General features: G+C 20.0%; 2 protein-coding genes across 2 annotated transcripts in view; both read left to right on the top strand.

Moving 5' to 3' along the window:
- LOC122503110 (rRNA methyltransferase 2, mitochondrial) overlaps positions 1-14,348 on the top strand; it is a 175,286-nt gene that overhangs the window by 139,352 nt on the left and 21,586 nt on the right. The gene's annotated exons all lie outside the window — the stretch shown is intronic.
- Positions 3,186-12,644, top strand: LOC122503105. The gene is made up of 5 exons (XM_043613534.1): positions 3,186-3,359; positions 8,007-8,207; positions 8,415-8,633; positions 11,620-11,820; positions 12,244-12,644. The coding sequence occupies exons 1-5, from the start codon at positions 3,186-3,188 to the stop codon at positions 12,361-12,363; spliced, it is 915 nt and encodes a 304-aa protein (XP_043469469.1). The 3' UTR covers positions 12,364-12,644.

The raw sequence follows: 14,348 nt of genomic DNA, 5'->3' as shown, positions 1-14,348 counted from the left end.
CATTCTTTGGAAGAATTTCATTCTTTTTATAAATAATAACATTTTTTGCGAGAAATTTTCTCGAAAGAATTCAATTATTTAAAAAAATTTTTGATAAAATTCTTCGAATTACTTTAATTATTTTCAAATTTTTGGATAAAAACTTTACAAGAATTTAGTAATTTTTAGTGAATTAATTTTAAAATTTAAAACATTAAAAAAGGAAATTTATTAAAAAAGTTGAGTAGCAAACAAAAACTAACTTCAAACTGCAAACAGATTAAAACACAACAATATTACTTTATTTCTTTAAAATTGTTTGTGAAATTTAATTTCATTTATCATACTTTACAAAAAATTGTAACCAAAATTTTGAAGAAATTTTTTTTACTAGTTGAAAAATTTCTGAAGAAAATTTTTAATTACCTGGCAGCACTGATAGTAATTAACATTTTCAAAAATTTCATAATCAAACCTTTTTGAATTTCATATTTTATATTAATTTAAATATCCCTAAAATTTTTCTGAAAAAAGCAAATTATTTACAAAAATTTTAATAAAATTTTTCATAAGAATTCAATTATTTTTACAAATAATAAAATCTTTCACATAAATTCTATTATTTAAATAAATGTAATAAAATTCTTTGTGTAGGAATAAAATTATTTTCATAAATAATAAAATTTTTCACAGGAATTCAATTATTTAATTATTTAATTATTTAAATATTTAAATTAAATATTTAATTATTTTTATAAAAAGTAAAATTCATCGCAGGAATTCAATTATTTTCAAAAACAATTTCAATTAAAATTTCACGAAAAGATTCAATTTTAAAAAAAAAAAATTAATAAAATTCTTCGTAAGAATTCAATTATTTTTACAAATAATAAAATCTTTCACATAAATTCAATTATTTAAAAAAATGTAATAAAATTCGTTGTGTAAGAATACAATTATTTTTATAAATAATACAATTTTTTATAGGAATTAAATTATTTTTAATAAAATTTTAAATTAATTCCTCGAAAAATTTAATTAATTTTAAAAACTTTTTGCAAGAATTAAATTATTTCAAAAAAAAAATTTGTAATAAAATTCTTAATAAGAATTAAGTTATTTTCAAACATTTTAATAAAACATTCTTTCGAAGAATTCAATTATTTTTATAAAAAGTAAAATTCATCGCAGGAATTCAATTATTTTCAAAACCAATTTTAATGAAAATTTCACGAAAAGATTTAATTATTTAAAAAAAATTTTAATAAAATTCTTGTTGAGAATTAAATTATTTTCAATAATTTTAATTACATTCTTTGAAAGAATTTGATTCTTTTTATAAATAATAATATTTTTTGTGAGCATTCAATTATTTGCCAATATAAGTTTAATTAAATTTTTTCGAAAGAATTCAATTATTTAAAAAAAAATTTTGATAAAATTCGTCAAACTTTAATTATTTTCAAATTTTTTGATAAAAATCAAGAATTTAGAAATAGTGCATTAATTTTAAAATTTCAAAGATTGAGAATGAAAGTTTATTAAAAAAGTTTAACTTCCAACTGCGAACAGATTCAAACATAACCAACAAAATTTATTTATTTTTTTAAAATTGTTTGTTTAATTTCATTTATAATACTTTAGAAAAAATTATAACCATCAAAATGTGAAGAAATTCTTTTGACTAGTTTAAAGATTTCTGAAGATAAATAAGAAAAGTTTGAAGATTTGTAGTTTTAATCATCTGGCAGCACTGACATTTTCAAATTTTTGGTTTTCTGATGCGAACAGATTGAAACGCTGACAATTAGAAAATTTATGAAAAAATTCGCAATTGTCCAAATTGTAAAGTTCATTACGTTTCTATTTAATTTCCGACCTATAGAAGACATTATTTGGTCAAAAATATTCTGAGTTATGAATTTTTATTTCCGACCATTTTCAAATTTTTGATTCTTCAGTCCGTCTTTAATTTCTGACCAAGAAAACGTTATTTGATCAAAATTATTTCGAGTTATGAATTTTTATTTTTGATTTTCTGATGCTGGTGGGTTGAAACGCTGAGAATTAAAAATTTATGAGAAAATTCGCCATTGTTTTTTTTTCGTTCCAGAAAAAAAGAAGAAATAATTTCCAAACACTACCGAATGTTTAAATCAAGACTAAATTTAATCCCAAGTTGAGCAATCTAATTAAAAATTTTCCTGATTCGAATTGTCTTCTTAGAATGATCATATAACTTTTATCATTAGACTTCTTTTCAAATATAACGAATTAAGATGAATATTTAAGATACGCCATTCTCTATATAATGAATTTTTCTTCTGGCGCCATAATCCTCGCAACTGAGAAAGCTTGAAACCGAATTATTTCAAGATTAATTCATTATCATTGTTTTCTTCTTTTTCTTCTCATATATATATATATATATAAATGAACTTGGAGCGGATTTATATTCTGCGAGATATTAAAAAGAGTCGGCGTCAGAAATAATATTCATGATTCCTTCTAGATGTGATGCTTTAAAGCGACTGTAATTAATTAAGCACTGCAAAAGAGAAAGGCAATCTCAAGTCCGACTTACTTATTAGGGTCGTTATTTTAGTTGCAAACATCTGCATTGATTTAAACGCTAAAGCAATTCAAAGTTACTTAGTTGATATTTTAAAAGATGTGTCAATTCTCTCCGCTCTTTTTCTTCATATTTATGTATCGGAAAATTTTTCTATTTACCATTTTAATTCCTAAGAAAAATTAGTAAAAAATTAATAAGCGAAAAAATATAAAAATTTAATTAGAAAAATATTTTCTCTCTTTATGATCTTGTAGTGAACGAAACAGAACGAAATGAAGACGAAAAAAAGATTTATAGCAAACTTCATAGACTTTGTGTTTGTTTATTTATTTTGATTCATTTTTTCTACTTAATTTTGTTTTATAACCGTAATTTTTGTCCAAAGGGAATTATTAGGTTGGTAAATTTCAAAAAATTGAAATTAAATTTTGGCAATGATTGTAATTAAAAAGAGAATTAAAGAATGAAAATTGGAATGAAGAGATGAGGGAGAAGAAGAAGAAGAAATGCATATTAAAAAGAAACAAAAACATATTCTGTTCGCATTCTCTCATGTCAGTTGGCAAGGTTAAGTGTATTTGAAACTGTTAACTTTTCACATAAAAGATCAACAATCTTTATGGACCTATAAATGAAAGTTGAAGAAAATAGAAGGCCTTCAATCGCCGATGCGTCGGCCGTGGAACTTCTTCAGCTGCAAGAAGCTGCTAAAATTGCCAACATTTATCATAAAGGGGATTCAGTCTTCACTAGAAATACAAATCTATCTCACATTGTCCATGGCACTTTCAATTTTGCACAATTTGTAAGAAATTCCCTTCATTCCGCAAACATTTTTCTTTTTCTTTTTCTTTCTTTCTTCTTTTACTAATCTTCCAGTTTTTATTAATTATATTTTTTTTCTATTTCTAAATTTTTATATTTCTATTTCTGTGTTTTATATTCTATTTTTATTTTTCTATATTTTCATATTTTTATATTTTTATATTTTTATATTTTTATATTTTTATATTTTTATATTTTTATATTTTTATATTTTTATATTTTTATATTTTTATATTTTTATATTTTTATATTTTTATATTTTTATATTTTTATATTTTTATATAATTTTATATTTTCAACTATTTTCAAAAAATACAAATTTTTCGACTTCTTTTTGAAAAATGCTTTTCAATCGAAAATTTTTATTTGAATGAACCAAACACTGACGTGTTTGGTTAAATCAAATAAAAATATTCAATTGCGAAAAATTGCATTTAACCAAGTTTTTTGTTTCAATAAAAAAAAACTCAGATATTATGAGTTTTTCGAATTTTTTTCACTTATTTTTAAAAAATGCGACTTTTTCGACTATTTTTCCAAATATTGCAACAAAATACCGAATTTTTAGTATTAAACGCAACTTGTTTCGATTTTTTTAAAATCGAAACAATAGTTATTTAAAAATAACTATAGTCAAGTTTTTCAAAAAATATTTTTGGAATAATTTTTCTAATTCAATTTTCGAAACAAACAAATAAAATATTTCGGAATTATTGAAATTTGGAAAAAATTAATTGAAAATATAAGATTCTTTTCAAGTATTTTCTGACAGTTTTTGAAAATCAACTTTTGAAGAATTTCAATTGTAAATTTTGAAAATAATTGAATTTTCAAAAATTTTAATAAGTAATGAAAATAATGAAAATTATATTAAAATATTTTTCAAAAAAAGTCATTCTTAGAATTCTTTTTATTCTTATTTTTCAAAATTAAATATTATTTTCAATTACGTTGAAAAAATGTCGAAATATACAATTAAGAAATTTTGGAATAATTGAAATATAAAATTCTTTTCAAGTATTTTTTGACAATAATTAAAAATCAATCTTTAAAGAATTTTAATTGCAAATCTTGAAAATAATTGAATTCTCAAAAATTTTAATAAAAAAATGAAAATAATAAAAATTATATTAAAATATTTTTCAAAATAAGTGATTCTGAGAATTTTTTTCATTCTAATTTTTTAAAATTAAATTATTTTCAATATTTTTAATTACGTTGAAAAAATTTCGAAACATAGAATTAAAAAATTTTCGAATAATTGAAATTTGGTGGAATTTAATTGAAAATATAAGATTCTATTCAAGTATTTTTTGACAATATTTGAAAATCAGTCTTTGAAGAATTTTAATTGCAGATTTTAAAAATAGTTGAATTCTCAAAATTTTTAATAAAAAAATGAAAATAATGAAAATTAGCTTCTAAAAATTATATTAAAATATTTTTCGAAAAAATAATTCTGAGATTTTTTTTTCATTCTAATTTTTTAAAATTCAATTATTTTCACTATTTTCAATTACGTTGAAAAAATTTCGAAAAATACAATTAAGAAATTTTTGAATAATTGAAATTTTGTGGAATTGAATTGAAAATATAAGATTCCTTTCAAGTATTTTCTGGCAATTTTTGAAAATCAACTTTTGATTAATTTAAATTGGAAATTTTGAAAATAATTGAATTCTCAAAAATTTTAATAAAAAATGAAAATAATAAAAATTAGCTTCTAAAAATTATATTAAAATATTTTTCAGAAAAAGTAATTCTGAGATTTTTTTTCATTCTAATTTTTTAAAATTCAATTATTTTCACTATTTTCAATTACGTTGAAAAAATTTCGAAAAATACAATTAAGAAATTTTTGAATATTTGAAATTTTGTGGAATTGAATTGAAAATATAAGATTTTTTTCAAGTATTTTCTGACAATTTTTAAAAATCAACTTTTGAAGAATTTTAATGTCAAATTTTAAAAATAATTGAATTCTCAAAAATTTTAATAAAAAATGAAAATAATGAAAATTAGCTTCTAAAAATTATATTAAAATCTTTTCTAAAAAAAGTAATACTTAGAATTTTTTTCATTCTAATTTTTTAAAATTCAATTATTTTCAATATTTTCAATTACGTATATTTCCAAAAATTTAAATACATGCAAAAGAGAATAATATTAAATTTTATTAGAATTCTTCAAAAAAATGAATTAGTTTTCTTTTTAATTATACAAAAATTCTATTAATAAATTCAATTATTATTTTCCAAAAATTACATTACAATGTTTTTAAAAACTGATTCTTATAATTATTTTATCATAATTTTTTAAGATTCAAATGTCTTCGAACAAAGGAAATTAAAATATTTTTAAAATTTACATTTTTTGACTTATTAAAATTTTGGAAAAATCATGTTCATATTTATGATTAAAATTCTTCTATAATTTTATTATTTTTAAAAATATTTTTCAAAAATACAATTATTTGTAAAAGATTTTACCAAATTTTAATTATTTGGAAATTTTTCCATTGCATAAAATTTAAAAACAATAGTTTTTAAATAGTTAATAGTTTTTTTCTTTCAAAAATGATTTAAGAATATTTTTAAAAAATTAATTAAAAAAATTTCTTTCTTATAATATTTTGAAAATAATATACCTTAATGATTTGAGAAAAAATATGGACAGTTACAATTATTATAAAAAATTGAATAATTTGAAACTGAATAAAAAATTGAATTTTTTTACTTGAATAATTGAATTTACAAAGAACTTAAGGAAAATTAATAAAAATAATTGATTTAGAGATGAAGTTTAGTTGAAAATTGTAAAAAATAATTTAATTTTTGAAGGGTTATAATTTATAATTGTACTTTTTGAATCTATTCAATTTCAAAAGATTTAAAAATTGAAGTTTTTAAAATTTTATTTTCCGTGAAAAAACAAATAAGAAGTATTTAAATATTTATTTAACAAAATTATTCAAGTTTTGAATAATTAAATTTAGAAATTTGTGAAAGGGGAAAATCAGGGAAATACCAAATAAAATTTGGATGGCAAATAATTTTTTATTTTTAAGAAAAAAAAATTTTGAATTTGAATGTTCATTTGAACGTAAAAAACTTTTGGATCATAAGTATTGTTAGTTAAAAATTTAAATTTAAATTAATAAAAAATTTAATTAAAAATTGACATATAAATTTAAATTTAAAACCTTTTAATCACAAAATCAATATCACTTAAAATTGCATAGTTAAAAATTTAAAAATGAAAATTAATTGAAACTGACAGCCTTATAATTCCTCGATAAAATATTTCTCGAATCTTTTTTTTCAAATATCTTTAAAATTTCATAAAAATACATGCAATGTGTGACACAGTTTTTCAGTTATTTGAAATTTAATAACCAGATTAAAAACTAGAACAAAATATGTTTTTCTTTCTTTTTCATAATATGTACGTACATCTATATAATGCAAATATTCCCTGTGTCTTTTAACTAGAAATTATATAAATGCATATAGAGGAGTATACTTTTGTTTTATTTTTGTTTATAAAAATATATGCTTTAGTCAGAATATAAATATGTAGAAAATGGAACGAGATTTGTAACCGAATACATTATGAGAAATAAATGTGTAATATAGGCAAATTTATTTTGAAGATAAGATAAATAATAATGAAGATCGACACAAGTAATGTCTGTAATTAAAAAGTTTTTTTCATTTTTTTTTTCTTTCATTACTAAATGATCCTGGTTTCAAGAATAATTGTGAATCATAAATGAGACATTTTTGAAAATTAGGTCGTCTTCATAAAAAATAAATAAGATTTTTAATAAATGTTTTATAGCTTCTTCGCGTTGTAATTTTTTTTCCCTCGGGGAAAGAATTTAGTTCTTTTAATTCGTTGCAACATTTTTTGCAAGCTTTTTATTATTATTTATTATTCTTTTTTAGCATTTTTTTCATCTCTTTTCATTTTCCGCTTTTTAGTATTTATTAATATATTCATTATTTATTTTATATTTCTCTTTTATTTCTTTTTTATATTTAGTATTTTGTGTAATTTATTTAATATTTTATTTCGGAGTCTACTTGATTTGTTTACTAGATTTTATTTATTATTTTGGTCCTTATTTGAACGTTCAAATAAACGACAATATTTTTTACGTATTACTCTTTTTAATTTAAATTTTATCACAAAATATTATTTTTACATTTAAAAAAATCATTTTTAACTTCATAAATGTTTCATTGACATTATTTTTCATTTCTGTACAATTTTTAAAGAAATATTTGAATAGAAAAAAGTTTTTTTCGTTTACTTGAACGTTCAAAATTTTATGGAAATTGTTATTAATTATTATTATATTTATAAAAAAAAATAACAAATAAATAATATTGGAATAGTAGGTAAAAAAACTTTTTTACACGAATACATTCGGACAAGTGGTTTTTTTAATAAATGAATAATTAGAAATAAATAATTAATAAATGAATAAAAGAAATAAATAAATAGTGAATGAATAAAATAATTAATAAAATAAAAAATTGAACGAATAAGTAAATAAAATAATTAATTATTAATTAGATAAATAAAAGTAAATGAATATTAAAAAAAAAATTGCAATAATTAGGTCGTAGCATTAATGGATGAAATATTTCATCACGTGCATCATGCAATTCATCATATTCGTCAAAAACAAGATCCGACACTCGCAGATTTACCAGGAGAAAGAAATCCAATTTTCTTCATTTACAGCATTTGCATGATTATCAGTTTTATCTTCAGTATCTTGTGGTTTTTTACAAAATTTTTTACCCGTCATTCGTTAGTCGTGAGTTGTTATTGCCTTTATTTTCCAATTTTTATTTATTTATTTTTCTTTTTTGTTTTCAATTCCAATATTTTCAATATTGAAAATAAATTGAATGTCAAATATTGACAATATATTTTTTTTTTTTGATTCTAACAAAGAGATGAAATATTTTTAATATAAATTTTCTTTTAGTTGTTACATTTTAGTGTCATAAAACCTTTAAAGGCTATTGTAGGTTGCGGCATTGGAGGAGTTTTGATGTTACTAGGCGGGATTTCTGCTATGCGACATGCCGAAAATCATATTAATCTCAATGAAGTGACTGATGAAGAATTATTGAATCATCCAATTTTTATTCATAATTTTGTTCTTTGTATTATCTCTATATTCGGGATGATTATTTATTTTATTCAATTTTGGATTTTGATCGATTACTGGAGAATGGTAAAAATTTTCCTTTAGTTTGCAAATTTGAATACGTTTTCTTAATATAATAAATTTTTTATTTATATATTATTTAATTCTTTTGAATATTTTTACTACTTGAAATTTAGAGAGTGGTATTAATAAACAAATATAAATAATAAATGTAAATTAATTAAGTGTTAATATTTAATGGTACAGGCTTTGCACTCATCTACTAAAACCTACTACTTACAACTTTTTTTTACGTTATGCTACTATTTCTGTTTTTTTTTTTTTTTTTTTTTGAGAATTTCCACTACTTTAAATTCGCTAATACTTGAAATCAAAAAACTATTCTCAAAAATTATAATCAAATTCTTTAAAACGATTCAATTATTTTCAAACTATATTCGAAATTCAATTATTCTCAAAAAATATTCGAAATTCAATTCTTTTCAATATTTACTATTTTCATAAAATTTCGCAAAAAAATTCAATTATTTAAAAAAAATTGATGAAATTCATCCAAAATTCAATGATTTTCATAAATAATAAAATTTCTACAGGAATTCAATTAGTTAAGAATAGCATTTTCAAAAAAATTTCGAAAAAATTAATTATTTAACAAAATTTTTATACAATTATTCTTCACAATTCAATTACTTTCACTAATATGTAATAACATTTTTCATAGAAATTCAATTTTTTTGGACAAATTTTTTGATAAAATTCTAAGCAAGAATTCAATTATTTTCATAAATAATAAAACTCATCGCAGGATTTCAATTATTTTTAATACGATTTTACACGAATTCCTCGATAAAATCAATTATTTAAAATTCTTTGGAAGAATTCAATTATTTACAAAAAATATTAAAATTTTCACAGGAATTCAATTATTTTTAAATATTTTAATAAAATTGGTGGAAAAAAATTATTTATTTTAAATTCAATTTTAATTAAATTTGTTTTTAAAAAATTCAATTATTCTTTTAGATTTCAATAAAACTCTTTCCATGAATTCAATTATTCACATAAATAATTCTTCGAAAGAATTCAATTATTAAAGATAAATAACAAAATTATTCCCAAAAATTCAATTACTTTCGTGAATAACAATATTCATCGCAAGAATTCAATTATTTTTAAAAGTAATAAATTTCTTCTTGGAAATTCAATTATTTTAAAAAATTCTAATAAAATCGTCCGCAAAAATTCAATTATTGTAAAAAATTTTAATTGAATTCTTTGTAAAATTTAATAATTTTTAAAAACTTTTTGCAATTTAATAATTTTTAATATCAACTATTTTCATAAGAAAAGTCGAAATTAATTCGAAAATAATTAAGTCGAAATCTTCCTTAATTATTTTCATAAGATTTTCAAACAGAATTTAATTATTTAAAATAAAATTTAAAAAGGTAGTTTTTTTCAAAAATAACAAAATTATTTACAGAAATTCAATTCTTTATAAAAATTCTAATAAAATTTCTCGCAGTAATTCAACTATTTTCATAAATAATTGTAAAATTCTTTGAAAGAATTCAATTATTTTGAAGCATTTTAATAAAATTCTTTGCAAAATTCAATTATATTTTTATAAATAACAATATTCATCACAAGAATTCAATTATTTTTAAAAGTAATAAATTTCTTCTTGGAAATTTAATTATTTTAAAAAATTCTAATAAAATCGTTCCCAAGAATTCAATTATTGTCAAAAATTTTAATTGAATTCTTTGTTAAATTTAATTATTTTTAAAAACTTTTTGCAATTCAATGATTTTTAATATCAACTATTTTCATAAGATTTCCATACAGAATTTAATTATTTAAAATAAAATTTAAGATACTAGATATTTTGAAAAATAACACAATTTTTTACAGAAATTCAATTCTTTATAGAATTTTTTATCAAATTTCTCGCAGTAATTCAAATATTTTCATAAATTGTAAAAGAAGAAATTTATTTCTTTTAAAAATAATTGAATTCTTGTGATGAATATTGTTATTTATAATAATATAATAAAATTCTTTGCAAAATTCAATTATTTTCGTGAATAACAATATTCATCACAAGAATTCAATTATTTTTAACAGTAATAAATTTCTTCTTAATAATTTAATTCTTGTGATGAATATTGTTATTTATAAAAATATAATTGAATTTTTATAAATAACAATATTCATCACAAGAATTCAATTATTCTTAAAAGTAATAAATTTCTTCTTGAAAATTCAATTGTTTAAAAAAATTCTAATAAAATTGTTCGCAAGAATTCAATTATTGTCAAAAAATTTAATTCAATTCTTTGTGAAATTTAATTATTTTTTAAATACTTTTCGCAATTCAATTATTTTTAATAGCTACTGTTTTCATACAATTTCTAAACAGAATTCAGTTATATAAATAATTTGTTGTAAAAATCTTCATAAGAATTCAATTCTTTTTATGAATAATAAAATTTTCTCAGGAATTCAATTAGGTATTTAAATTTGCATAAAATTAGTCGAAAAAGAAATCAATTATTTAAAATTTTTTATAAAATATTTTGCCAGAATGAAATTACTTTCATAAATATTTGAATTCTTTCATGAATAATAAAAATTCATTGTAGGAATAACAGAATAAGAAAGAAAGAAATATTTTCGATGAATATTAGGAACAAATCAGGAAAATAAAAAATATGGAATGGAATTTTTGTCAGTTTTGCAAAGTGTCTAAAACGAATTTTTTTTATCGTCAAGTTTATTTTTTCGATAACTACTTTTTTTGCTACTTTTTTAAAATTAATTATCGAGTGCAAAGTCTGATAGTATTATTTAAACATAAATAATTTAGCATTATTAATTAAATAAAAATAATTTAAATTTAAATAATTTAAATAATTTAAATTTAAATAAAAATAATTTAGCATAATTAATTATTAATAATTTAACAGCATTAATTGAACATTAAAATAATCATCAATTTTCTTCCAATTTTTTTTTTTTTTTTGGGCGGAAAAAAATTCCAATTTCAAAGCTGAGGAAAGAAGAAATAACTGAATTATCTTATTCCGCGAGCAACAAATCTTACTCGTCTTCGGAATTAAATTCAAGTGAATCCTACGTTACTGACAAATCTGAGGAAGAAAGTGAAAAACAAGAAATGGAAAGTATTGAAATTTCTTATCCTATTGCCGCCCTAGAGAATTTACCTTCTCGTTTCGAAGCCGCTTCACAAGTAATTTTATTATAATTAGCTATATATACAGTTAACTGGATCTTTAAAATATTGAGAAATAATTTTCCCAATGTTCACAACTATACATACATATATATACTCGCTTTGGAAAATTAGCATATTTATCTCTTTATTTTGCATAGAAATGTTGAATTTCCATTTTTTCGAATACTTCTGCCATCTGTTAGTTGCTTGACGAGAAATTTTATTGCCTCGACGATAAATTCCCTCTTCTCGATAATATAGAATTCTACAATTCTTTTCTTTCGAATTTACGTCGTGTTTTCTTTTTTAATAACAAGTATACAAAATTAAAAGTACGAAAATTCTTTTAGAATAAAAAAAAAGAAATTAATTTTTTTTTTTTTTTTTTTTTTTTTATTTGAGAAAAATTAAATTTTATTTTCGATTCTTGATTTTTAGAGTCCGGAGAGAGAGGCAGTGATTCTTTATTGTTGTTTTGTTGATTGTTACAATTATTGTAAAAGTCGACAGAAATCCAAGAGGGAAAATCACGAATTTCAAATTATACACGTAATGTGAAAAGAACAGTGAATGAGAAGAATGCCCGACTAAGCACGTTTGCTTAATATTTGATTAGTATGATATTATCAAGCACGCACTTGAAAATGATATTCATATAAGAAAAGAAGAGGATGTTCTTCAGTGAAGGCCCTGTATTATTTTTATCCAGCTTAAGTAACTGCATACAAAAACATCGTTTCAAATTCAACAGGCGCAAGTCCTTTTTGTGTCTCTAAAAATAAAATATAATATGCACATATTTAGCTTCATTTATTTTACGTAATTTTGTACATGTACAGTACCGGCCAAAATTGTCAGTCCACCCATTTTTGAAGGAATGAAAAAAATTTTTTAACATAAAATTTATGAAAACTCAAAATTTTTTTGGTTTATATTTTGAAAGACAATAAAATTTTGAAAAGAATAAGACCTCACAGAAGTTATTTGACCAAAATTTGTAGAAGATATTCTTAAAAATCGTCATTTTCAATGTTTTACAAAAATTTGAATAACTTCTAAAATAATGAACGCTTTTTAATAATCTTAGGCTTATTTTAAAGGTCGTTTTCTACGGAATAAGAATTACTTAAAGGCATTTACCTGTAATTTTTTACTTGGAATAAGCATGACGTCAAAGTTGGATAAAAAAATTGGAAAAATTTGAAATAAATTTTTTGTACTAAAAACTATTCTAGAACATATATAAACCATGATATGGTGAAGATTTTTAAAGAAAAGTTAATAAAAAAATATGTTTGAATTTCAAAAATTATTTTTCTTTTAATAACATTATTTCAAATTTTTTGAATTTTTTTGTCCAACTTTGACGTCATGCTTATTCCAAGTAAAAAATTACAGGTTAATGCCTATAAGTAATTCTTATTCCGTAGAAAATGACCTTTAAAATAAGCCTAAGATTATTAAAAAGCGTTCATTATTTTAGAAGTTATTCAAATTTTTGTAAAACATTGAAAATGACGATTATTAAGAATATCTTCTACAAATTTTGACCAAATGACTTCTGTGAGGTCTTATTCTTTTCAAAATTTTATCCTCTTACAAAATATAAACCAAAAAAAATTTTAGTTTTCATGAATTTTACGTTAAAGAATTTTTTTCATTCCTTTAAAAATGGGTGGACTGACAATTTCGGACGGTACTGTATATGAAGGAAATTTCATCCATTTCTCGCTAGAATGTAAACAAGAAATGGAAGTTTAATCAAAATTTTCTAATGGTGGATTTAATTGAATTTAATTAATATTAAAAATAATTATAAATATGAATTCACTGAAAAACATATTTATTTGAATAAAATAACCGATTACTTGCACTGAAAACAAAAATTTAATTGATTCAAATAACCGATTAATTGACTATTATCCAATTAAATATTTACTTGAATCAAATAATGTTTATTGGAGACAATTAAATGGTATTTGAACCAATAATTTCAGTATTTGGAGCAAATATGAACTGAACCATATAATTGACTCGAATAAATATTATTTGATTCAATCAAATATTTAATTGATAATAGTCAAATAATTGCTTATTTGAATCAAATAATTTTTTTTTCAGTTTTTCTATTCAGGGTTGCTACACAACCTGAAAACCTGAAAAACCTGGAAATGTCAGGAAATTTTATAAACATTGAAAAAACCTGGAAAAGTCAGGGAATTTTGATCGTAATCCTGGAAAATTGTTGTTTTATAAAGTTATTGTGCTTATTTTTGAAATATAATTTCACTTAAATATTTCAAAATTAATTCAATTTTAAAAGAATTGCGTTTACAATTTCCATAAGTAGATGAACTTTAAAAGATTTTTATTTCAAATTTTGTAAAATTTAAATTTTAAATGAATTTAATTAAAAATATTTAAAAAAAACTTAGATTTAAAAAAAAATTTTTAAACTAAAATTCTTCTGAAATTATGTTAAATTTTTTAATATATATATATATATATATTTAATTGATTATTAAAAATAATAAATTTATAGA

Source organism: Leptopilina heterotoma, unplaced genomic scaffold, assembly GCF_015476425.1.
Source record: "Leptopilina heterotoma isolate Lh14 unplaced genomic scaffold, ASM1547642v1 Lhet_244, whole genome shotgun sequence".
Taxonomy (NCBI): Eukaryota; Metazoa; Arthropoda; class Insecta; order Hymenoptera; family Figitidae; genus Leptopilina; species Leptopilina heterotoma.
Note: the sequence above shows the minus strand (reverse complement) of the source record. Positions and strands in the feature narration are given on the sequence as shown.